The sequence below is a fragment of the Prinia subflava genome, chromosome 1, assembly GCF_021018805.1.
Source record: "Prinia subflava isolate CZ2003 ecotype Zambia chromosome 1, Cam_Psub_1.2, whole genome shotgun sequence".
Classification (NCBI taxonomy): Eukaryota; Metazoa; Chordata; class Aves; order Passeriformes; family Cisticolidae; genus Prinia; species Prinia subflava.
The window spans coordinates 59,827,503-59,854,817 of record NC_086247.1 but is presented as its reverse complement, the minus strand read 5'-3'; the positions used below and the strand labels follow the sequence as shown (position 1 = coordinate 59,854,817).

General features: G+C 35.9%; 1 protein-coding gene across 4 annotated transcripts in view; it reads right to left on the bottom strand.

Moving 5' to 3' along the window:
- The window catches only part of ZNF236 (zinc finger protein 236), an 80,373-nt gene that overhangs the window by 32,286 nt on the left and 20,772 nt on the right, over positions 1 to 27,315 (bottom strand). For all 4 annotated transcript variants that reach the window (XM_063397604.1, XM_063397614.1, XM_063397625.1 and 1 more), the window contains exons 4-13: positions 24,146 to 24,324; positions 22,520 to 22,644; positions 19,162 to 19,334; positions 16,401 to 16,547; positions 14,533 to 14,604; positions 9,670 to 9,876; positions 8,372 to 8,600; positions 6,422 to 6,694; positions 4,519 to 4,722; positions 1,861 to 2,005 (exon numbers count right to left, since the gene is read on the bottom strand). In XM_063397604.1, the coding sequence (XP_063253674.1) occupies positions 1,861 to 2,005; positions 4,519 to 4,722; positions 6,422 to 6,694; positions 8,372 to 8,600; positions 9,670 to 9,876; positions 14,533 to 14,604; positions 16,401 to 16,547; positions 19,162 to 19,334; positions 22,520 to 22,644; positions 24,146 to 24,324 (1,754 nt within the window). The remainder of the gene's footprint in view (positions 1 to 1,860; positions 2,006 to 4,518; positions 4,723 to 6,421; positions 6,695 to 8,371; positions 8,601 to 9,669; positions 9,877 to 14,532; positions 14,605 to 16,400; positions 16,548 to 19,161; positions 19,335 to 22,519; positions 22,645 to 24,145; positions 24,325 to 27,315) is intronic.

The window sequence follows — 27,315 nt, the reverse complement described above, 5'->3', positions numbered from 1 at the left end:
CACTTAACAATAAAATTCTTGGGAAAAGAACTGTGTCTATCCAGAATACCTCCTGGGCAAGGCACAACTTGTCTCTCATAATGCTATGTGAAAAAAATATTCAAGTGGGGAAAGCCTCTCACTTATATTATCAAAGTACACAAAGCACTTGCTATATCCTTCCTTCCAGAGATGCTAGAGGAGTTTCCTTTTAAGACTACACGGAGATACAAAACAGATGGAAGGAAAAGTAAGGAAATGAAATGGAATACGACACACGTTTTAAAGATTACAACTGTAGCATTCCAGGAGAGAGCTAGGAAGAAGGCAATGGGAATGCTAAGAAATGGAAGATAAAAGAAGCAAGATTTAATAAAATCAGGAAAAGTTAAGGACAGCTTATGATTACAGTAACCTTGGAAGCCTATGACCACCACGTCAGATACCATAACAAAGTATATGACAGATACTAAGATTACTGTTTTGCTATCAATACACATGATAAAAATCAGCAGCAGGGTATCCTGACCTTCCTTGGTGTGCCTGGGGGATTATTTGACACACTAACTATAAATGTCCCGCTTTTTCAGATAGGGAAACAAGCTTTGGAAGCAATGATCAGCACTACTACATGAGGACACACTCTCCACGAAATTATCACGCACAGCAATTTAATTATAGCTATGTCAATTTACAAAGAGCAAACATGTAAAAGAGTTTCTAGTTCCTCCATGAAACCTTAAACAAAGCCTTGCTTCGCTAAGTGTTGAAAGGTCAATCAAAGAAACATAGCAGCAGGTAGTTGAAACCCACATCATATTTTTGCATTTTCAGTACAATTCAAAATTATTTTCATTTAAATCAATCCATCTGGAATGTGTCTACAGAAGACAGTGAGAAATCTAGGTAGGATATTACAAAAGAAAAGATGGCATATTGTAAAGCTTCCCTTCCTTCTGTTAAGATAGCCTATAAAACCCAAGAACTGTTTCAAGGCAGTCTGAGAACTTAAAAATACAGAATTTGATTTGTAAAGGGAGTATGAAGAACTCATCACCACGATCTGAGCTACAGAGAGTGAGAAAGTGGTACAGAGGATACATTGAAGAAACAAGCAGATTGCCACCTGCTCGTACAGATTCTTCCCTTACATTCCAGTAATCATCTTTGGTGGAGATTTTTCATATTTCTTCTTCTAAATATTTACAGTTTGTAAATCAGAGAGCACTGTTTCATACCTTGACTAAATGTTAAATCTCATTGCCTGTAAAACCACAACTTGATCCTAACTTTGAAGCTAATCTTCTTTTCAAAACAAGACTGGATTAGCTACCTCCACTGGTTCTCCTACAACCTAAATTTTTCTATGCCTCCATGACTTTGTGGGTCTAACAACCACTAACTACACGGAACTTGAACTGTGCTTCAAGCAACAAAATGATCCCCCAAAATATTTACTTGATTACAATGTAAGTTCAAATTTTTTAGATTTTCTATACAGGACAAAAGGCAAGTTTCCTTCTCAAAAAATAGGAATTACATACAAAGTAGGCAATCTGCAGTATGCAATTACAAAATTACTGTAAGAATTCACAAACAATGCTTGTTATTTTCTATTCATATTTTTGGAAAAAAGAATCCAAGTGTCAGTAAACTAAACCACACATTGAACACAACTATTTATACTGCTACAACTGCACATAGGCATGAGTTAGTCCAAAGCCTCTTCCAACTCTACAAGAAAAAAAAAATCTATTCTCACTGGTTCAACGTTTAAGAGATGGTTAAAAAAAGTCTTTTCATTGACTACTATATAAATTTGGTGCCTTTCCACAAATTTGTTATGGCATACATTTCCTTTCTTTACTGTGTTTACTTTACCTGATGTGTTGTTTAAGATGACAGGATTTTTTATAGGCTCGATGGCAATAATAGCATTTGTAGGGTCTCTCTGCATTATTCACAAAATTACTGTTAAAATAGTTTTGGAAGACCTGGCTATTCCTCGGGATTGGCTGGATAAGACCTGCATATATAAACACACACACACACAAAGAAAAAATTGATTGGTCAAGTTATTCCAACGACGCAGTAGTCTGAAGAGCTAGTATTTGAAAAGAAAGCATGACTAAACTTGCAGTACCCAAAAATATAAAGAAAATGTATATGTTTTCAACATTCACTTAAAATTATGCATCCATCTATTTAACATTATAGATATTATACTGGACGTGGTATTTTAGAGGCAAGTTCTTCTTTTTTCCACAGGTCCATCTCACTACAGTAGCAGCCAGTCCAAAATAAGCATTAACTTTAGAAAAAGTTGATAGTTATGAATTTATTGCAGATCAAATATCATCTTCCTCTTCCAACCTTGACCTTAGCCAATGATATTTAATCAATGTATATCAGGTATTATCAGGTATACAACTTGAAAAATATTTAAGGTGCCTTTTGTGAAAAGCATTGAAACAGGTAGAGAACAATTTGCAGACTTTTTTTATAGGCTTTTAGAAAAATTTAAACTATTTTAGAAAGCAAAATATATATCAAAAGAAATGTCACTCAAAGATTAGGACTATTAAAAAGTAACATTATTAGGTTCTTGACACCTCTAAAAGAACTATGATTATTTTGGGGGAGGAAAGAGTGAAATGGTGTAAATATTATCAGGGGGTTGAAAAAACATGACACCTTCTAGATAAACCATAGAACTTATTTTTACATTGAACATTCTAATATCAGTAGAGTTCATGTGTTATCAACATCCATAGGAAACAACTTCTATAGTATTTCTTGTTAATATTACCATTTTTCAAAAAACTGGACTTCCACTGAGCAGATCTGAATTGTATTGAAGTGGAAGTTCTCTTCAAAATCGAGAAATGGGATTATACATGTTTCTGGGGTTCAATTAAGAAAGAAATACTGTGTGATCTGTCTGAAGGTGTCAGATAAGTTTTGACTGCACCCCAAAAATTTAAGTTTCTTCTATCTGATATCAAAATAACCCCTACTCTTGGTTTCAGTAACTCCTGGATGCAGTGAAAGCAAAAGGATTTTTAAAGAGTGATAACAATTTTATTGATATAAGCTAAAGGTATTATCAATGGAAGATTCTACCATAAAAATGCACAATAGACAAATCAGGGGTTAGCAGACTTCCATCAAACAAAGAGAGTAAACACTTCACCCACTACACTGACCTCTACTGGACAACAACATACTGTCTTGTACAACTTCGTCCAAAAAGCGGTTTTACATAATCTTGTGACAATTTATACAACAGAATTTAAAATAACTGGATGAACTCTCAAAGCAGATTCCAGAATTAAACTGCCCGGTTTTTTTGAAATACGACCACTGATGATTACTACTAATTCAGTTGAGGTCATAATTATAACAAATGCTTTAAAATCATGTAACAAATTGACTCATTAATATTTGCAATCTTTATTACAAATGTTTATTGAAACATGATCATCTTAAGAAGACTCTAGGTCATGAATCGTCATCTCTTCTATACCAACAGTCTAATAATATTCAAATTAAACTGCTAATATAAAAATGCACATACTTTCTTACTGGTAAGGTTTCTTGGGTTGCGTAACCAAAAAAATGTGTATTCTATTCCATCTGTTGAAACCAGTTGGGGGATGGTTTCTTTTTTCTTTATCTCTTGTAACTCCAGAGGGGAGGGGGGTGGATGCCTTCTGATAATGGGCCAGGTGTTAAAACCAGGTGGGGCAGTGTTTCTTATCTCTTCTACCACTGTCCACCCTCTGGGGGATATCTTCTGTTAATGGGCCATTAAAGCTCACCAGTGACATGACACATTACACCATCCCATTGTGAGATGCTCCACTGGGTGGGGGAGGAGCCAACCATTCCTACCAAAATAAAAACCGAGCTGTAGGAACACCAAGCAGCCTGTTTTCTACTGGATTCTCAGAGGAAGACTGGACTCACCTCACTGCTACTACAGGGTCATCCAACAGAACCACTTCTGTCACTCCAGGAGGACTTATTTGAACTGCTTCCAACACCCTGGTGACAGGGTGTCAGGTCATATCTCTGACTCTGTCAGGGTTTTCTAAGACTTTTGTTTGTTTGCTTGCTTGCTTATTTTTTTTTTATTACTGCATTTGCATTTTTAATATTCCTAGTAAAGAACTGTTAGTCCTATTCCCATACTTTTGCCTGAAAGCTCCTAATTGCAAAATTGTAATAATTTGGAGGGAGGGGGCTTTATATTCTCCATTCCAAGGGAAACTCCAGTTTTCTCTGACAGATACCTGTCTTTCCATACCAAGACATAAGGCTTATCCAATTTTACTATAAATAAAAGATACTGTTCTTATTAATTCTAGTGCAAGCAAACTATACAATATGGCACTTCGCTGAAGTTCGCTTTTGATGACTTATTTTGACGTGCATCTTTATGAGTAAGCTCTGAATGCTTTTGCTTGATTAAAATGCAACTTCTATATTCCATTGAAATCCTAATTTCAAGAGAGTACGGATTTACTCACTCTTTACCTAAATCAGTTATGAGTATGGGCTCTTGCAAAGGAATGTCTGGTACTGGACCACTTGACTTTCCTACTCGAACTTTTGCAGGTTTACGTTGGTGTCGCAGCTTTCTTAGTTCCGTATGTTTAAAATGTGAAGTGATATGAGTTTTCCGATGGCCCGATGTTCTAAACTTCTTGTCACAGTGAGGACAAGCAAAAGGCCTAACCCCTGCAAAAGATTAAAAAAATAATAGTTAAAAATTTAATTTCCCTAAACCTAGAAATGTAGCTTTAGAACACTGATACTCTTTCCTGTATTTTTTTTTCTTTCTCTCATGGTGTTTATTGTAACACAGGTTTTCAAAGCAGATCCATAAAACAACTAATCTGCTGAATGGCTAATTGACTGAAACATATCACTTGAAGCATATTTGTTATCAAGAAACTGGATGATGCAAAAGTGACAGCAATTTTCAAGTGTTTTAGAAGCTCTTCTAAGAATTGCACAAAGCAGGTTAAAGTCTTTCCAGAACAAACTTTTAAAAAACTGTGAGAAAAAGCAATCAGCAAACACACAGACAAGTATGTTATGTAAAAGGATAAAAGAGAGGGAACAGGGATGTGACAAAGTCAAAAAAAATTCTAGATCCACCTCTGAAAACATCAACTCTTATTTGACGGCAGTCAGAAAATCATGTCAACAGAAATATCAAAGAAAGACTTTTGTAATGCAAAATCCAGTAGAAACAGCTCCTTGGGAGAGATTTCCAAGAGAACTTTGTAAGTGAGACTGGCAAAACTGAACAACTTTCTTTCCCTTTTGTTCCAGGGGAAATCTTGGACTTAAAAGGCTAGGAGATATGACTGGGTATTATGAAGACAGTTTTATCAGGTTCAATCACAAGCAGAAAAAATGTAGAAGAATGAACCATTCTTCACAATGCAATAAATAAAACATTATCTGAAACTACAGGGAAGTTCCATAAAAACTGGACTACTTGTTTTCCAAGCCACCTCTGAATTAATCTGAATGCCTGTATGAAGTAAGCCTGAGTTTAAACTAACAGAAAAAAAATACTGGTTTATAAGTTCATGAAAAAAAAGTGGATGACTTTCTGCAGATGAATCTAACATCAATATTTCATGGATAAAATACACCAAACTATAAAACACTTTGGGTGCCAAATGCACCTAAGCCAATAAATGACACTTTTGCAGAAGGTAATTACATAAAAAGGAATTAAAGGGAAGAGCAGCACATTTATCTTGCTGCAACTTTATTTACCTGTATGAACAAAAGAAAAACTTGGAAAACAACCAGGTAGCCTACTAAAAGCAGGAAATTAATTATTCTTTATGGAAAGGATAGTTCAATCACATAAAAAGGTTTTGAAGACATCATATATTATGTAAACAAAGACCATATGATCAGAGGAGTTATAGGATATTCAGTGTAAGGTGCTGAAAACAGGTAAGCTGGTGAAACCATGAAGCAACACTGTAATGTAGAGCATAAAATGGCAAGTAACCAGTCTTGAGTGTTACAGTGAAGTTATCAAAAAGAGTGGGGAGGGAAGATGCAGAGCCAATATTAAAGATGAATGGGGATAGGTAAAATCAGAACTCGAAAAAGAGCACAATTAAATGGATTCAGATTAGTGATATTAGAAAGGAACAACAGCTGACTCATCATCAGAAAATTAAATGTCCATGTCTTTTGTAAGAGCCCAAAGTTTCAAAGCCATGAAACAATAGAAAGTTATGACAAAAAATGACACTCATCACATACAACACTGAAATGATACACTCTCTGATACATATTAACAACAGCATGGCAAATATGTCTACAACTTACACATTTCACAGTCCTTTCTCATTCAAGGTCCCACCCACATCACATAACACACAAAGCCATTTCAAGGCCTTACCTGTATGCAGGCGAATGTGAACTTTTAAACTCCCTGAGGTGGAAAAGCTTTTCATACAAAATTGGCACTTGAAAGCTTTAATGCCAGTGTGTGTTTTTATGTGTGCTGTTAGAGTGCTCTTCACGGCAAAGGCGCGGAAGCACTGCGGACACTTGAATGGCTTCTCGTGGGTATGAATGCGAATGTGGCGCACTAAATCGCTTGGTTTTTTAAATTCTTTAGAGCAGTATGGACAAACATGCCACCTGATTCCATTTTCTTCACGTATAGAACCTAAGACAAGGAATATCAAAATGAATGCTTTTTAAATCTTCTAACAATTCTTGAAAAATCCCACTACGTTAATGCTATTGTACAAAGCAATTAGACCATGAAAACACTTTGTGAAATAGATGCCATCACAACATGCTTCACAGAAGATTAACTTTTCTATCAGATATATTCTACTTCATGATAATGGTGATGGGCTGGAATGACAAAAAAAAAAAAAAAAACCAACCCAAGAGAATCCTGTTGAAATTCAAATAATGCAATTTTTATGCACTTCAAAATGTAGAATGCAGCTGTCAATGCAATATAATATACCAGTTAACTTATAAAAAACATATCTAACACAAAATTATCCAAAAATTACTGTAAATCCTCAACCACAACCACACCAAATTATTTTACGTACTTAACACTTATCTACCTGGAGGAGATACCTTGTTTAGTAGTATTTGTAAATTCAGACTTAAATTACCTGCTGTAAACTTGTAAAGGAAGAAAAAGGGCACAAGTCCTTCTGACAGATTAACAATTTAAGGCTGCTTTTTTTACAAAAGTTGTTTTATGATCCAAGAACCCTAAGGTCTGTCCTAAGGCAACAGGACTTTTTTCTCAACAAAAAATTAAAGAAATCCTTTCTGACACCTGTCCAGGTTTTTTATTAATATATGTTGTTCAATATCAGATTGTTTGCTCATTTAAATCTGTTAATGTAGTGGTTTTGTTCCTGTCAACACACTGAGGTCATGTTACTTTACCAAAAAACAAAACTGGTTGTGTTGACTTTACAGCAGTGACCTTTTATTTTCATTTGCAGTCACAGCTAGGGAGTTGTTACTGTTAAACCTAAATAGCAAACTAATTATTACCAGAGGAAATATTTCATGTTAATTTTCATCACAGCTATACTGAAGACAAGCTTTTTCTTTGGATCAATTTCTCCATCCTTTGCAAAAGAAAAGGCAACATCAATACCTATGAAGATACTACAGACATACAGCATTATAGCACAGTATATACCAGGCTGGCTGATAAAGTATGAAGACTTTACTTGGAACAAGCAACTTCTAGCAGCCATAAAACTCAAGCCACCTTGAAACTGAAGTTGCATTTAAGCACACAGAGACAAAATGCAGGCTTGCATATACACAACACAGTACAGAGGCAGAATAATAACATGTATTTATGGTGACAATATCATATCAGTACTGTGATTCCATGGACAGGTGACATGAAGAATTATTCATAATGCCAGTACATTACATGGGATCTGTCAGTATCTGCAGTCCTGCCCTTGTGCCTCTGTAAGGCCTCACTTCCAAAGGGGGAGAACAGTCCTTGCAAGAACTGTTTACTCTGAGACACACAATGAAAACCCAGTCCTTGTCAGAGAAGGATGATGGGAGAGAATAATAGAGTCACATACTTTTATTGTCCTTTTCCCATAACTCCACGGATTTAGTCCAAAAGATTTAGAGGAATAATTTCACTGCATGCCATCCTGACACGTTTTTTATGAAATATATATTTTATGATGAAAATGATAAATATTATTAATCATACCTTACGCTGTGTTTAAGGTAAGAACACCACATTTTGGGAAATTCCCTTATAAAGCCATAGACAACTCACAATTACTACACTCTTTACAGCACAAGAAGTAGATAGCATTGGCAATATTACCAGGCAAAAATGGTGATTTCTTCTTAATGAACTTTTTTTCTTTTTTATCTAGTTTGTCTGTACTATCTTGCTCCTTATCTTGTTCAGCACTACTAGAATCAGTCTGATGATTTGAGAGGCTCGGGACATCTGGGTTCTGATCCTGGGCCCCAGCAGTCTTAGCCTGGCTGCAGTCAGTGGAATGTGCAGAGATGGGAATTGACGACAACCCGCTGTTCTCTAATGCTTGCTAAAAAAAGAACAAAAAACTTCTAGATTATGGAAGAAATATACCACAGTTATCCCCAACTTTTCTCGAACAAGTATTCAGAAGATACAATGCAAATGTAATTACAAGGAATTAAATGTCTAATTCTCACAAAATTTCAGCTGTATTTCAAACCTGCAAACGCATTATTACACACCATTGATTTCTGATCGTCTGTCAAATTTTAGGTTGGATTTTCTGCATTTACACATTTCTCAGCATCTGCTTTTCAGGAAACAAGAACTTTTTTTTTTTTTTTTTAATAGCTACCAGGATAATAGTTATGTATCATGTAGTTACTCTTTCCAATTCCTCATCACACTCCAGATATTAGAGAACTCAGTAAAGATGAAAGGGTGAACCTGCCCATAGCTGCATATAACATTTGGGTCTTCCAACCCCAAGTTTAAATGGTATTAAAAGTCTAGAGATTAAAAGGTACCTTACAGGTTAGCAGGCTAACACTAACATTAAAGAATATTATTCTCTGCCCTGATCTATCCTGTTTGTGCCTTTACGTGGCGCAGGCTGAAGAAGCACAGAGAGTAACTCATCCATTACACCGCCTCTCCTTCTGCCATTACCAAGGACAAAATATAGTCAGTTTTTTAGCAAAACCATTGGTTGACCTCAGAAAAAAAAAAATCTTGCACAAATAGGAAATATTGAGATAGCCCTTATTAATTAGAACAGGGTAAAGGCCACATAGATATTCTGATTTTTAACCAGATAAAAATAATTTTCCCTTCTTGAATGATACCATGTTTTAAGCAGTGCATAACCTAAGGATATGTCAGAAGCTGCCTCTAGGCAACAGGAAAAAAAAGAGGCTTAAGGTATCAGTAAAAATTTTCATGTACAGGGATGTACACTTAAAGCCATATAAAGATAGATTAGTGCAGGCCATACCCATTCAATAAATCTTTACAAGTCTTTCTTGAATGATGGAATGCTATAATTGAAAATATTGAGAACAAATTTCACTAAAATATAAGAAAGAATGAGAAAGGAACCACTGAAACGTAAAGCTGTTCTCACATAGAGCTCTTACCTGCAAAATATCTCTACTGATCCCCACTGCAATGTTGAGCTGTTGACCAGGTTGTTGAGGCTGGTTATTTTCTACAGGACCTGGTTCTGATAACTCAAGGAGCTGCTGAATAACATCAGTGACAGTCTGCTGACCCTGATGAGCAGCAGCAGCTGGAGTCACCTGGTTTTCTGTCTGTTGAAGAAGTGGAGACCGAAAATGTGTGGCCTGAAATATACAGTGGTATATTTGTCAAGGAAGATCAAAAGTACATGTTATGAACTCATTTGTCCACTTCCCTTACCTGAAATACCTGGCAACTGTCCACTACGAGGATGGCTATTTATGCAAGACATAATGGTTACACAAAACCTCATTCCAAGTTTGCTTACTCCATTAGAGAATTATTTTTGTATATTCTTTTTTTCAGTTCTTCTCAAGCTTGAAATTGTAAGCTTACAGCTTGAATTAAATTTACTGTTAACTACTGAACCTTCAACCAATTTAGAAAACACAGGGAGGGATCAACTACAGAACTCCACATGTAAAGGCCACATGAAAAGTAATTCCCAAAAGAAAAACTGACATGGTTATCTTCTTAAAAGTGCACTTTTATCTCAAGCAGATCCTTTGTCAAAAACAACCTTCTGTTAGAGATTTTTGTTTTTAGTATATTATCTGTGCTGCTGTATCAAAACCTTTCAGAACAAATGACTAACTTTTCCCCTTCAATTTGGAACCCTTGTAATCATTTAGCTTTAGTGGAATTTCTTCATATTGTAAACATTTAAATACACATCAGGCTTCATCAAAATACTAAAAAAAAATTAAGTGTAAAAATCTAATTTCTCAACCTTGAATTTGAGATTTTGCATCTTAGACTACCTTAGTAACCAATATGAAGGAAAAAAGTGATAAAAAGCCTTGGTATTTATTTTAAAAGCAGAAATAAAGATTCTTATTTGTCTACATTTATGAACTTCTCTTCTTATGACAAACAGACTACACAAGTATACCATTACTGAAACAACTGCTTTTAATACTTTGTTTTACTGCAGAAAACAGAAATACGCATTTATACAATGGTTAGCCCCACAGCTGGGTATCCTAGAACACACTGGTTATTTGTTTCTAATATTCACTTCCAGGTGTATGTGCAACCACATACAGATATAAAAGTCTATCTTCTTTCAGATTATTTTTAGCAAAGAATAATCTTAGGCTTCACATTTGTACTATTTCCTTCTAATCTGAAAACTTCCCTGAGGTTTTCTTTATACCGACACTTTACACTAGACAGTTAAGATGACAGTTACTGTAGTAAATAAAGGATGGTTACAAAGAATCATATCAAGAGACATTAGCTTGACTCAGATTGTCCTGTGAATTTGATGAAGTATTCTTAATGTCTTATCATGAGATGATAAAAAACAAATCCTTATCTTGTTTTCCTTACACGCATGTGAGAATATCTCTTGTTACTTTGCTGATTTAACAATTAGTTCTTTTTTCACCTCACTAATAAGACACAAAAAGACTGTATCTCTTCAGATTCCAATTTACCAAAAGTGCTATAAACATTTCAATATGGATGACACTATATTGCAATGAGAATAGCATAAACAAAAACTGATCCAAAGCAGTTTGCTGAAGAGTGTAACCACCCTTTATAATGTCTTTTCTGGAAACAGAATGTAGAGAAGTTTTTATGTAAAGCAGGATGCCTACACTAGAAGTGTATAAAATTCTCCCAGGCTTTAGCAAGAGAAAAATTAATTGTTAATGAGGGAACTTCTCAACATCATCTATGATAGGAAAATTACAGCATTACAGGCATTAAGCCAATGTGTCCTGTATATTATAAAGCAGTTTATACACAGTCTCATGGAGGTTATCTTTTTTGAACAACAATGTACACACATGCACATATAAGAAGTTTGTTACTCTTATGATACATTGTTAATTATAAAAAAATTCAGAAGTCTCTTTCTAGGTCTGCTTGGTAATTCCACTGTTGTTCAACTGGAACAGTGGATCTTGTGATGACTCTTGGTTTGTCTGACCTGCTGTGTAACACAGTGTGCCTGCTCTGAGTGAATTACTCCTTCGAGTCACAATAACTGTAAAAAACTATAGCAGTTCTTTGAATCAAGTAGTTTATTGTGGTTAATTTTTTCTCTTGCCATCCAACTTTCATATGTGGCTCCAGGAGTAAATTATCTTCACCAAATTGTCATACTTTATTTCCAAGTGTCAATTTGCCTAGCTTTGACCCTCAAACTTTTTTTCTTTTTCCTATTAAGATGACAGACTTCTCCCTCTTCTTCAAAACAGAAGATGAAATCATGTCTAAATATTTCATCTGATGGACAAGGCAGCTAATGCACCTTGAATCTCTTCATTAATAAATACACCATAGTGTATTTTAAGGACTCTGATGGCTCTGCTTCCTCCTGTACCATTGAATACAGTTCATGAATAGGGAACTATTCAACTGAAAAACCCCTAAGAATTGCCAGAATGAAACACAGACCATATACAATGCTGGATTTGGACAGACTTGGTCAATAGATGAATTGTATGAGTTCAACAAGGCCAAGTGCCAGGTCCTGCACTTGGGTCACAAAAACCCCAGGCAGCACTACAGGCTGGGGGCAAAGTGGCTGGAAAGCTGCCTGGCAGTTAACTGGGAGGCAATTCTGGGAGGAGAAGGCAATGGGGTCCATTCCTCCCCACTCATACCTCTCACTAGGAAAAACCTGGCACTCTTCATCACATTATCACACACTATTTTGAAAAGGACCCATCAGGACCATAGAGTCCAGCTCCTGGCTCTGTGCAGGAAACCACAAGAGTCACACCACGTGTCTGAGACCATGCTACAAATGCTTCTTGAACTCCATCCATTTTGGTGCTGTGATCACTTCCCTGGGGAGCCTTTTCCAGTGCACAACCACCTTCTGGGTGGAGAACCTTTTCCTAATATTGAACTTAAACCTCCTTTGCCAAAACTAATGGCCATTGCCTCAGGTCCTGTTCCTGGTCACCACAGAGAAGACATCAATGTCTGCCCCTTTTCTTCCCCTCATGAAGTAGTTGTAACTGCAATGAGGTCTAAGTCTTCTGCAGGTGGAACAGACCAAGTCCCTATCCCTATTTGTGAGGTGACCATCCTCATCCTGTAATGGGCCAACGTTATTTTTACACTACCTCTTGCCATGAATTTGTTCAAAAAAAGCTCTGTTTACTGTCCCCCACAGTTCTGGCCTGAGCTGCAGCTGAGCCTTGGCCACACAAATTTTCTTCCTACAGCAACAAGCAGTATCTCTGTACTCTTCTCATGTCACCTGACCTTGCTTCAACAGGGCATACCTTTGTTTTCTGCCTTATATCCAAGAGAAATCTCTGTTCAGCCAACATGGCCTTCTGCCTTGCCTGCTTGACTTGTGACATTTGCGAATTGTCTGCTCGTGTGCCCTCAGAAGGTGATATTTAAAAAGTGACCAGCAATGATATTCCCCAGCATCTGCAAAAACATTTTCCTTATTTACTAGCTCCCTGAGCAGCCTGAAGTCTGCTCTCCTCACATCCAGAGCTGAGTTTTTGCTGGCACTTTTCCTCCTGTCAAAAGAGATTTTAAACTCTACTGCTTCATGGTCACTGTGGCCAAGGTGGCTGCCAATCTCCATTTTGCTTATGAGATGCTCTCTGCTGACAAGCAGTAGATCAAGGAGGGCATCTTTCTGAGTCTGCTCCCTGAGGTCCCATTCCATAACTTTGTCGTTCAGGTTTTTTAGCGATCTTCTGGCCCAGGTTTTATAAGCTGTGTGATTCTCCCAGGTAATTTCTGGCAAGTTGAAGCCCCCCTTAAGGGCAAGGGCAGTTAGCTCAGAGGTGTCCCTTAGTTTCTCAAAGAATAATTTGTCAATGTCATCATCCTGCCTGGAAGGTCTACAGCAGACTCCCACAATATCTGCATTATTTGTTTGCCCCTTGACTCTTATCCAAGCACTCAACTATTCCATTCCCAGCTGTGACTTGAGAATTCATTCACATTCTAACCCTTCTCTTACACACATTCAGTGCCACCCCTCCACCTCTTCTGCCCTGTCTACAGTGGATGGGCAGTTTATGGTGACTTTAAAGCAATACTGCCACATTTCCCAGTTCTTGGTTCTCTGGATTTGAGTACAAGGGAAAATAATCAGTAGCTGAAGCTGGGAAGGGGAGACTGTAAGTCAGATAACCTAAGATACCATGCTACAACCTATAGCTGACAAACAAGATGCTGTATAGCTTTGACAAAACCTGCCAGGATTCTCAGGGGGACTGGCACACACAGACCTTCCTATACACCACAACTCCTTGCTATGAAGTTCCAGAAAGTCAGCCCTGCATCATCATTCCCAAGCTCCATGGCTCCTCCTGAGCCCCATGGTTCTCTGCTGCCTGAATTCCAAACAACTCAACCTATATGAACACAGTTTCTTCCCTCTCCAACCAAACCACGGTAATCCCTGCAAAATAAATGCAGAGGGGTAGGACAATCCAGGATTTTAAAAATCCTTACTCTCTGGTCTTTTTATACAGAGAAATATTTACCTCCATTTTGAACACTTGCTGAGCAAACTTAAATACAAAATCATGAGTGTGTAAACAAATGAGGCAATATAATCCACTTTGTTTGTATTTGAGGCCAATCCAACCTGTTCCACCTCTAAATAACCAGCTGCCTTCACCAAGGAGCTTCCCTTCACATATTAGCTGATCCAACTTATCACGAAGTATCACAGTACACCCTTTTTCACCAGTTAAATGAAAATTTACAAAATTATGTAAAGTTTCTCCCACTTGACACAAAAATATGACAAACTTCACACTTACATTCTTCCATTTGTTATCAACAGGTTGCAAAAGATTAGTAGGGGATGCTGTTAAAGGCTGGGTGACAGAGTCCTACAAGGAAATCAAAATATTACATATCTTTATCAAAAAGAAGAAAAACATGGCTGATACAATGCAGAAAAGTAGCACAGAAAAATCAGACAATGTGAGAGAAACAGAAGTACACAAAATCATCTTAGCTATAAATACTAATTCAACAAATAACAACAAAATGACAGCCTTACAGTCACTATAATTTAGAAAATATTCTCATGTATCACACAAGAGTACATTTTTTGGTAGCACAGCACTTCAGGAAACTTCAGCTTTTGGAATGGGTACTTAATAAGGACATAATCATTGCTTATCCCCAGGTATCAAGGTATTAAGGGATGACAGAGACTGACGGCAAACTTCAGAATAGAATTATTATACTCAAGATTTGTTAAAGCAGCTCTGCAAGTTTTCAGCAGAATGAAGGGAAGTTATAATCTAAGAATACTAGTGCTAATCTAAGTTTCTAAAGCATTAGAAAAATAGAAATAAATATACGCAGATTCAGATATAAAATTACAAATAAAAAGCATAATCCCCTCTAATATGCAATTGACATGTCATTTTTTATCTCTGCTCCTCCTTGCTAAACTTCTTGGCATCTGTTTTTAGAAAGAATCTTTTTCTCCCTTCTCTCTCTTTGCTTATACTATTGTATAGCATTTTTTGCTATTCCTCTCTTGCATGCAAGCAGCGAAGCATTCATGCAAACAGAGATAACACCACACTGCTGTAATATCAATATGCTAAGCAAATCCAAACTATTTAAGACAAAAAAATAAAAACAAAGCTGTCCAGGTAAAAAAACAATGAGGTAGTATGAAGGAATTCTCTTCCATCCTGCCTTTAAGATTAGGCTTGAGAATGTAGAAATGTAAAAAAAGACATAGAGAATACATGTACTTAAATAAGACACATTAGTCTTTCTTTTTATGATTTAACACAGAGAAGCAATTAGCATCTGCCCTATAAAACAACTTCAGAAAAAGTAAAATAAAAAAGGTTTTCCAAACAACATTACTACACAATTTATTTCAAGAAGACATAGATGGAAAATGAAGTTCAGACTTCAAATTTTAACCCTCCTTTTTCAATGTCTGGTATTACTCATCACTCATTGAACATAAAAGCAGGAGCTGTAGATTAGGCATAACAGAGAGGACTAAAGGTAGAAAAGGTTGTTCTAATCAAAGAAAAAAAGAAGAGTACTATGATAAATTAAATATGCACTGGTTCAAAAAATACTGTAGTCTTATGAAACCAGAGACATTTTCTGAATTTTAGCTCCTTTTTGTATCTTGGTAAAGAAAGAAAAACATTCACTGCCTCCAGTAAAGCTGTGTTTTTTCCTTTATAATCTGCCTAATACGAAGCCAATATTTTAAAAAAGTTATCAGGTATACACAAAAGAATCCACTATGTGTTTATATGGGCTACAATTATACAAACAATTTCTGAAAATGAGTCAAAACTAATACATTATACAAAACTTCCCCACAATTTTTATTTTATCAGAGGAGGCTAACGTAATCTGTAAGAACAAGAATTATACTTTACTTCGTTGCAGGATTAAACTGCTATATTTTCAACCAAACCCTCAAATTATAAATACTTTTTTGCATATCCTTGGCCAATATACGTTTTCCCAGTATTTAATCCCGCAAATTATTATCAAAAATCACACAAAGCTTGAAAAAGACAAAAGACAGCTATAGGTCTAGAAGTTCTAAGCTATCTGAAGAACTACTGGAATTAAGATATAGACCTAATTAAACTCTCAAAGGCATTTTCACAATATACCAAGCAAAGCTTACCGCTGTAACATGAGATACATCTGTTGAAGCACTTGCAGAATTCTGTGGACTACCCATGTGCATCTTGCTGATATGTGTATTTAAACTACCCAAGCTTTTGAAGACACAGCTACATTCTGTACAGTTGTACGTAGGGCCATTCTTCACCTTTAAAAAAAAAATAAAGTAGGTTTTCCCTACATCTATCAAATGTGGTTTTTTTCATTAATTTTCTATGTAACAAGTATACCATGGGATTATGAGAGCTAAAATGGTTTATTTTTTCAAGTTACCAATATGCAGTTATGGAATCAGGCTGGCACCTCCTGGATATAAATGAACTATAATCTGTGTGCATGAATAAAATTGCTTACTACCACTTCTTAATGTTGTGAAGCACCAGACAGCAAAACAAATGTCCTGCGGTAAACGAGGCCTCAGACTTTTCTCTCTTTACTATCTCCTACCATTCCATGCTTCAAAGCAAAACTGGAATGCAACTTTATCCATTAAGATGTGCCTGAAGATGAAACATCATATATAATACAAATGGAAGTCTGGAAGTATGAGATTAAAAAAATGCAGACAAAATCAACACTGTGATGGGCACGAAAGTTTAATGTCAAGTTTGAACTGAATTTGAACACAAAGAATGAAAGAGTGATCAGCAGCCACTTGTTTGAGACTTCCAGACCAATGGGTTAAGATAATAAAGGCAGTTAAATTTTCAAATTCCAACCATCCTCGCTTTTCCTCCTCAGTCCCTCACATAGCAATAACATCCAGTGGGGTACTTGCAATGTGCAGGGAGCAACAAGGTATTCAAAAGAAAACACACTGCAGTACTTGCAATACAGTATTGGTATTTCGTATTTGATGATAATAAACTGCCAATAAGACTTTCAAAAAGAACTATTAAGTAATAAAATATGCTACAACTGAACAGTGCTTTAGGAAGTGAGAATCAACCTGTAATTCATTATCAGCTGCAATGTTATTTCGCAACTGTCTCAGAATAAAACTAAGAATTCAGAGTTCCATGCAGGCTTGAAGAACACACTGCAACAGCAAGGAAAAAACATCAATATATTATCCAAAGCAGTAACTCAAATGCAGGCTCAGGACTGCAAAACACAGCATAGGATGTGATCAAGAGGTAGCATTTATTTAAAGTACCTTATCCCACAGCTTGCTTCTTTCTTAGAGAAAAACAGAGTAACAGAGAAAAGAATGAAAAATATTTTTTACTTCACCTCTAATCATTACTGAAAAAAGTTAATAATTTTAAATTATTGTTAATCAGTGTTGGTACATTATTTTATGTACAAAAGCTAACACATATAGAGAGCTGTTAACCTTGAGGATGACTAGTCACACCAGAGAATCACAGAATCAGTTAGGCTGGAAAACACCTCTGAGGTCCTCAAGTTCAACAGATGACCAAACACCACCATGTCAATTAGATCATGGCACTGAGTGTGAGTCCCAATTATCTCCAGGGACAGTGACTCCCCCACTTCCCTGGGCAGCCCATTCTAATGTCTAATCACCCATTCATGAAGGAACTCATCCTGATGTCCAACCTAAACCTCCCCTGGTGCAGCTTAAGGCTGTGTCCTCCTGTCCTGTCACTGGTTGCTTGGGAGAAGAGGCCGACCCTCAGCTGGCTACAGCCTCTCTCCAGGGAGTTGTTGAGAGTGATAACGTCCCCCCTGAGCCTCTTCTCCAGGCTAAACATCCCCAGCTCCTTCAGCCGCTCCTCACAGAACTTGTGCTTAAGACTCCTCACCAGCTTCATTGTCCTTCTCTGGACACGCTCCAAGACCTCAACATCCTTCCTGAACTGAGTGACCCAAACTGGACACAGTACTCGAAGTTATACAACTTAACCTAATTAAGTGTATCACAAACTATTAGGACATTTCCATATACTAAGGCATAGCCTAAAAGTAAAAAACCAACATGCTAAAAGGATCCTTAGTAATATCTAGCATTGTAACACAGGAATGGAAAACAAGAACACAAATCTCAGAGTTAGGGGAAGAGTGAGAACAAAGATGATATTGTGCACACAGGAAGAAAAAGAAGGAAAAAGCTCTATCACTTCATAATCTCCAAACCAAAACTAGGTCTTTCTGTGGGTATTTCCAACTACAGATCACTAAAGTCTGCAACGAATTTACTGAACAAAGTTGCATATCTCACATTGCTAAGAAGATTTTATTACTTTATCACAGCGGTATCTTTTGAGTTTTAAAAGCCATCTGTCAAAAAGAGGAAATAAACCAGACATAAAGAGGTCTAAAACATTTTTTTTAAAAAATCTTATTCTGGAATGTTCTTCTACTTGTAACCAAAAAGAACTCGGTAAAAGGCTGGAAGCCATACACTTCAAAGACAAATGGCATATTCTACAATAGAATTAGTGAGTTGTTGTTTGGTCTTGAAATTTCTCACCATTTTCTGCTTGGCTGCTTTTGGCTTACTTTCATCTGATTCTAGCCCTTGTTCTCCTAAGACTGACATAGGTACATTTTTGTACGCCTAACACCACTATTTATTAATCTACCCAGGTACTGAAAAGACACTGGCAAATGAAGGTTTTGCTGCTTCTCCTAAGTATGTATTTATTCAGACCAAGCTAAGGAAAGCTCACAGGTAAAAGCAGCAAACCAGAATCTCCACTACAGAAGTAAATCTGTACTGGTTGGAGCACGTAGACACAGCAAAACTGAGTAAAAACTCCTGTTAGCACGCAGGGCTCGATGAATAGCTGCATTACCTCCGAGTGAACTCGCTGTATGTGTGACTGCAGGTTGCCTTTCTGGGAAAAGGCGGCGGGACAAAAGGCACAGGAGTGGGGCTTCTCCCCCGTGTGCTTGATCATGTGGGTCTGCAGAGCCCCCTTCTGGTTAAAGGCCTTCCCACACTCGCTGCACTTGAAAGGTCTTTCACCTGCAAGGAAACAGCAGCAGCAGGAAGGGTAAGGGAATTTAAGGAAATGTCAGTAGTTTCCTGCATGTAAACGGAAAAATTGTATCCATTAAAATAAAATACACTGGGTATTACATATGTTATCGGGAGTTTCTGACAATAAAATTGTTTACCTCGACCACCAACCTCAGCACCTATTCAGATGAAAATGTAGCCTTGTGAAAAAGTTTTGACATAGCTGATGATTATCAGCTGAAATGGGTAAAATAGAGGAAATCTAGATGAAGCAATTATTTAAAAAAGCTTCCCTCAACTTGCAGTTTGAAAGATCTCAGAAGCTGCTATGCAAAATCCTTGGAGCAAAAATAAAACAGACGGAAAAAGAAAAATGAAACTCACATGTTTTACACCAAAGCCTATAAAATGCATGTATCTTAACAGAAACAAATAGGCCCAGAGGGTAAGTGGACAGTAATAAGTAACAGTCAAAAATTTAACCTTTTATCTCATTTAAAATCAGAAAGTCTTATAGCAACTGCAAAAGATGGTATATGGTTCCCATTCCCCAATAAATATTACAAGCCATTTATTTTTGCAACCACCTACTGAAAATATGCAATGAAATTATGTTTTGGACAGTTCTGCTCAGACAATTTTAAAAACTGTTTATGCCAATATTGTTATAGAAATTCTGTCCCAATTTCCCGATTTTGGTGCCCTCAGTGCTGTGCATAATTACACTTTTTGTATGTTACCAGATAAGCATGAAAAACCCCACAGAAACCGAAAGTTAGAGAACGTAAGAGGACTGCATAAACAGATTACAAAGCTACATAAACACACTAATAATAAATTTCAGTTTTTTACAACCATGTATCCTAATTAACTCATGGAAACCTCCACTGTGAACTCAGTACTACCCTTTTTTTCTTTTAGTGAAATAGTTTAGCTGTGGTAACTCTAGGACCATAAAAATATTTAACACCTTGCCATTGCACATTCCCCCAGCCAAGACCAGTACGAGTATGCAGTATGTTATGTCTGCTACACTAGTAAGTACTACCATGTGCACACTAAACCAGTTTTAATAAATATTTTTGTATGATTTCTAATTTTATAGCTGTAATCACATCTACTTTAAACCTATTAATTCTTAATTAAATCCTCATTGTCAGAAACAAAGGCAGCTATTTTTCTGATATTGATTACAAGCATGTAACTCACTGATGGAGTGTATATCTTCTGTTCTGCTGCTTAGGGATTTTGAAGGTGCTTGAGGATTGCAGGTTTTAACTGTATATTTTTTAAAAGAGATTAAAACTAAGAGCACTGATTCACATCTGGAAATACAAAATTCCCATTAGGCTTTCACAAGCAAAAAGCTTAGCTTCCAGTAAGAGCTGCTGGTGGACACATGGAAGTATTGCTTCAGGTTAAGTTTGCCTATGGAAGTGAATCTCGTCATAAAAACAAAATCTTAATTCTATTGTGGAAATGTGAAATTTCTGTATTTCTCAACTTACTAAAATAAAGACTTCATAGAGGGGATGAAGGGTTTATTACGTATTTATTAATGTGGGAATTGCAGTCCCTGAGACTTGATTATTTTCCCAGAAGGCTGTAAGTGCTTGAAATGACTAGCTAGAACAAAAAAAGTACTGCAATGGAGAGGCTAACGTAATGCTGCACATTGTGCACAGACCTGCTATTTTAACGCTTTAAGACTTGGGCATTCTAAATGCTTTAATGCAGAGTTGTTCTTTTCTACATATTTACAGTACCTCAAGCAGCTGAATGCCAGACAGATTGTCTGCAGATTTAGAGTACTAACATACTTCACAAATTAAATGAATATTTGCAAGCTACTTGGAAGTTAAAATGACCTCCTGGCATGTGCAGATTGGGACTGCATTTTCTTTCTCTGGTTTCCAAATAGACAAATGTCTTTTAGTCTTAAAAAAATATATAAATGCCCTTGAACTTTTTAAAGTTTTAAAAAAGCATCCACAACTAACTATAATCTTGTTTCTTTAATTCTGACTAGAATAAGCTAATGAATTAAGTAGAGCCAAGAATCTAAAATACTGAAGTTAATTTTCAGTCACCTCTTTTTGATATTACTTTCAAGCAATTGTTTCAAAGCACGTACAAGGGTGACCTCTTGTGTTACTTTACTATAACTAGATCTATAAAATTTCAAAAGATTCTTAAGAAAGTGTCACACAATGGTCTTTTTATTTCTTAGTAAACAAGGCCATTCTTGTAAATGGCAACTCATCACATCACTGTCTGAACAGTGATATTACACTGACTGATATTACAAACGGAAGTGCACATTTCATAAATGAATACCTGAATTGGCTAAAAACTAGACAAATGGCAATTTATTCAGTATTATAGACAAATAATATATATATATAAATATATAGAAAAATACATATCACTGGAACACCTTCAATGAAGGCTGTTTAAAGCCAAACTCCTGCTATAATATGTATACCTGATTAAAGCATAAGAACTATTCTTTCATAGTCATCTGTATACTTCAGGTTTTATATTTTATGCTTGGCATTTTTCAATTACTTCAACTGCTTATGGTTTAAACATGCACATATTTATGACAGAAATGTAGCAAAAAACATTTCCTACTCAGTCTGCAAATCTGAACAGTTACCTACACTTCTTCAATTATTAAAATTACAACCTCAGAAAATCACTTTATAAGTTTAAATAAATCAATTTTTAAAAATGCAGGACTACTACTTTGTTAGTATCATTAATAAATTATCATTCTCATGTACTTTTGCTCTTTTTGCAATTGTAAATTTTAGAACCTACTCTCTAGAGTACATAAGATCTAAATTAAAGTACATGACTGGCCCTTATCTAGGGATTCTGATTTTAGGGTCCATTGAAACTTTAAGTACCAAAACTGATATTTGGTAACAAATGAAATCTACATAGTTTTTCACATTTTTAACTGCTTCTAATCACATAAATCTGGAAATTTTAAAAGCATATACAGTTCCTAAGCAAATGAATTACTTAAAAGTTTATTTTAAACCAACACATAACTGCATCTAATGAGCCAAATGTACTAATAATTTTTCAAGTCCCAACAGGGAGAAAAAATATACATAATTTCAGAAGTTAAATGATTTTTTTAAAACAAAACCAAATCAAAATAAGTACTTCCACAGCCTTACCTGTGTGTATTCTAACATGTCGTGTTAACTGACTCGGTTTCTGGAACGTCTTTCCACAGTGAGGACAGGAATAGGTAAACCCACTTCTATCAATGTTTCTGTTGTAAGATCTGGTATTTGATACCCTGTGATTAAAAACAAATAAATAAATATTTTTAAAATGAAATGTTATTTTGAAGAAGCTTCTTTTACCCCATAATTTTTAACACAGTGTTGACTTGAAGGCAAGATACTGATACAAGATACTGAAAGAACAAGACAAACAGCTCTTTTCTCAGTACCTACATACACCAAGAATGTTAGTTATTTCTGCAGTAAAAATCCGATACATCTTAGAGGCTCTCTTCAGACATTTTTGGGGTAAATTCTGCCAGAAGTATACAGTGACTTCACAAACATTTTGGTGGGAACTTTCAAGTCTGTGCAACTCTATTTCTTTTGCCTGAACATAGCCAAGTCCTTCATTCTGAACTAGAGTATACAAATCTCAAACTGGAGTACAAATGAATTTGCTGAAGTCTAGTAAGAGCAAGTCAAGAATTTAACAACCCAAATATTCACTGTTGGCCCTCAAATACAAATCACATTCTCCACAGAAGCAGAGAATATAAATTCCCAAAATTCATTTAGCTACAAATCAAATGAACAAGTTTACTCATCCTAACATGAGGACAACACAGGAGCTGTCAACAAGAAAAATGGTTTTTGTAGGTGATACATTTATATAGCCCAAATCCATCCTAACTTGATACTTCAAACCTTTGAATTTCTTTTTGCAGAATGATATTTACAATACCTGTTGAAACCTCTCACAACGTAACTAGTAAGATCTTGGAACCTGTATTAACTTCTAGTAAAAATAACTAGGAATAGACAAGATTTATTGGTTTTAAATATGCATTTTTCTTCATCTGTTTTTAATAGGAACAGTGAAAATTGAAAGAGAGAGCACTTGTCAAGTGCTTGGGCTTTTTTAATATATAAAGTAAACCAAGAGAAGTTTTTCTTCTTCTAACTTACGAGTAATTCTCACCTTCCTAAAAGTAAAGTTAAACTAGAGAGCTGAAAAAAGGAATAGAACAAATATTCACCAAAAATAAGAACAGCATTTACCAGGCCTCTTTTTCCCCCCTTCATTTTGTGCTTTTTCAGATTTAAAAGAAGCTCATGGGAGGCTGGAGGACCTCTTAGGAAAGATGCAAAGAACAAGTTACATCTTTGCAGAATGAAAGCACTAAAACTTTTGTCATTATAATAAATGCTATGTAAAATTAATATACATTTGCTTCAACATACTGCTATTAGTGTTTAAAATCATGAACACTTCAAAAATCACTTTGCATCAGAGAAGCTTAACCCATGTTTACAAATAGCTGGCAGATGAACTATGCTTAGTATGTGAGTCTAAATACAAAAACAGAAAAAAAAAAAGAGGCCTCCAAAAATAACCACCCACTTATGCAAGATTTTAAAAAGCAAGTGTCATTTTAGAACAGCATACCAAAGAAAAGAAATTATCTGCATAAGTCATGGTACTTTGCTGACTGGAAATACTACTCCTGCTTTTCCCAGCTATCACCATAAAAGTAACATCTGCTCATTTTGTTATAATCCCATGATTGTCACCTTATTTTATAGTGAGTTTTCATATGCTCCTTTAGCTGTGAGGAAGTTTCAAATTCTTTTTTGCAAGACTTGCAGCTGTGAATCCTACTGCCTGCCAATTCTTGACGATGTTCTTCCATGTGTATGGACAGCTGACTCTGTAAAGTGAATTCATCTCCACACTCTGAACAGATAAGATTCTGAAAGAGATAATAGAAACTGATTTTTCAAAACAGCAGTGCACAAGCTTTGCTTAAGTAGATTAACTTATCCTTCTATGGACATTGGCAGCTGGAAGCAAGCAGCAAGAAAAGTATACAAGCAGGAAAAGTTTATGAGCCCCACGATATAAATGATGCACAATAACCACTGCAAGATTATATTAATATTTATATTTTAAGAAATTTCACTAGAACTGAGTTCTGAAAAACTTCCTGCATCAGCAGAAACGAGCAGTTCAGTATCATCCTCACCACTGCCTATTTCCTTGGTGGGCTGGTTCAAGACATAGAGAAGCTCACCTCAGTGCCATTACACCACAGTCTACAGAAACATCTGTAACAGGTAACTACTTTCTGACCAAAAGCATCATAACTGTGGATTCAGGGATTTCACACTTTTTATAGGTTAAAATTATTTTGACTGTCACTTTTAAACAGTAATTGCGCCACAGTTATCACCGACTTTTCTTAAGCTTTCTTGACAATAAAGATGACAGAAATAAAGGGGGACACAATGTTTCTAACAGATACCTCTTCAACCCATTAAATTTAAAACAGTGTTAAACACACCATTTTCCAGTTTTATTAGTATTCCATATCATCTAGAACAGAAATTATACTTCTAATGTTTAATGCAAAAGTGTTGCTATTTCTCTGAAATTCAGAATAAGAATCAAAGTCAAATACTGTTTCTGTGAAAATTTAAAGCTCTGTATTTATTTGACTTCCTTTTACCTTTTGAAATCATTAATTTTATTTGTCAGTCTGTTTTAGGAAACCTAAGCTGAGAATTAATTTTTAAATGTCCAAAAATATCCATCTCTGTTAAACGTTCTTCGCTGGTGTGCACAAGTAACTTCACACAGGTTTTTTGATCAGCTCAGCTTCCAGGAATTGTGATTATCACAGCAAATTGAAATATTTTTTTATCCTCCCACCTTTTTTTTTCCTCTCCCATAATCATCAAGAACAAAAATAAAAACAAAAACCAGAAAACAAGAGCGCTCATTTCAAGAAGGATATTGTCAAGAATGTTTCAATCAAGATAAACACAGCTATGCAATTTCTGGACTGTTTTGACAATAAATTTGCTCTTTAAGTCTAAAAAAAAAATTCTGCAGTATCACATTTCTAGACAAAAACTAAAAAAGCTGAAGTCTTTTAATGAAATTAATTACCAACTCAAAAATTATTTAATCTAACCTAGATGTCATTATTACTGGATTCAAGTTACAGAGTTAGACAATAAATACCTAATACTTTTTTTTTATGACATACATTCAAATCTGAATACTTCTTATGGGCATCTACTGTTCTTAAACAATAAATTTAGTTTATGACTTTAGATTTCTAAAAGTGGGGGAAAACTTTATTAGGGGAAACTTAGAGTTACTATGCCAAGCCACAAACCTCCAAACTGGGGGATTTTTAATCGCTTCTCAGCATTTTTCAAACATGCATTTGTATCATGTTAAGTTGCAAATACATGTATTCTATTAAGCCTTTTCTACAAACAAAAAATATCCTAAGATGAAGAATTTGAGACAATTAAAGTCTTCATTATTGTATTCAGTACTGCTGGAGTTTGCTGCAGGAAAGCAAGATCACAGTAAAGCGGAAAAACTACAAAAATCCCATCAGTATATCACGCCAAACTGACTCTGCTACAGGCAATACCAGATGTATTTTTTTGCTTCTCAAGCAAACAAAAAAGATCCCCACCACGAACAGAACAAGTAATTGAACACTGTAACATTACTATGGTTAAACCCACATTTTAACACTAAACAAAAGGGGCTGTTCATATGCAAAATTCCCAAACTCGGCAAGAAAATTTTAAAGCTTTTTTTACTCATTGGATTCTGCCTGTTTTAGCTCTCCCTGGCTTACCAGATGCAGCATCTGAACAACTCTTTGGAACGCACAATCTTCACCTGTTTAGTATCTATGACTCCCACTATCTGTACAGGATTTAATCTGCACTTTTTCAAAAGATCATTGCTCACAAATTATTAGACAATACAAATCAAATACAATGAATATTTCTATTAAAAAAAAAAAAAAAACAACAACAACCCAACATCACACAAAGTAAAACATAACCCAAACTGAGAGGATCTCGTAATGAAGGAATTTCTATTTTATATCCACCAAATATCAGTTTTAACTTTTCCAACATATTAAGGTATTCCTAAAGCTCAAAAGCCCCTCACGTTCATGAAAAAAAGGAGACAGTAGCAGTTCTAATGCAATTAATATTTTGTGTTTCAGGTTTTTATTCACCATTTCTGTCTTGCCAGAGCAAAATGTCACAATGAAAACCACTGTGCATTTCTACTGAGGAAATGGACAAGATCAACAATCCACAAGAAGATGGGTCATATTTACACCAGATGTTATTTATGACTTCTCAAGAGAAAGCTACCCCATTTTAGTGAGGAATTTCAAATGTGAAGTTTTTCCCTCACACCAGTTTATCATACACAAATCACCAAAGGATGTGAGGAGAAAATACAGTCTCTTGCAAGCTCAGTATCAATAGCCCAGGAAATTCCTTCCAGAACCTCTCACAGGGAGCAAACAATCACAAAAATCTAAGTTTCACAGACAGACCCACTCTCCCAAACCTCCCTGGAGCTCCCAAGAAGCTAATCACTCTTAATTTCTTGTTCTTGCCCATCTGCATTTGTCTGTAGATAAAGCTGCCTGATGCAGCACAATGCAAGAAGGGTAAAGTTCCTCAAATTTCATTTTGTGAAGCCATCTCCTTAAATCTCTATGTATGTCCCTTAATGTATGTTCCCCCATATGCACCTTTGCTCTGATTTCAGATTTTTAACCCTTCTAACAGCAAAAGGAAGTAGAGCAAACCAGAGGGAGATTATGTAGTTCACCAATAACTTGTTAACCTGCACATTGTGGAAAACTCCTCAATGACAGCTGGTGCCATCTCCAATAGCCTCTGCTTCA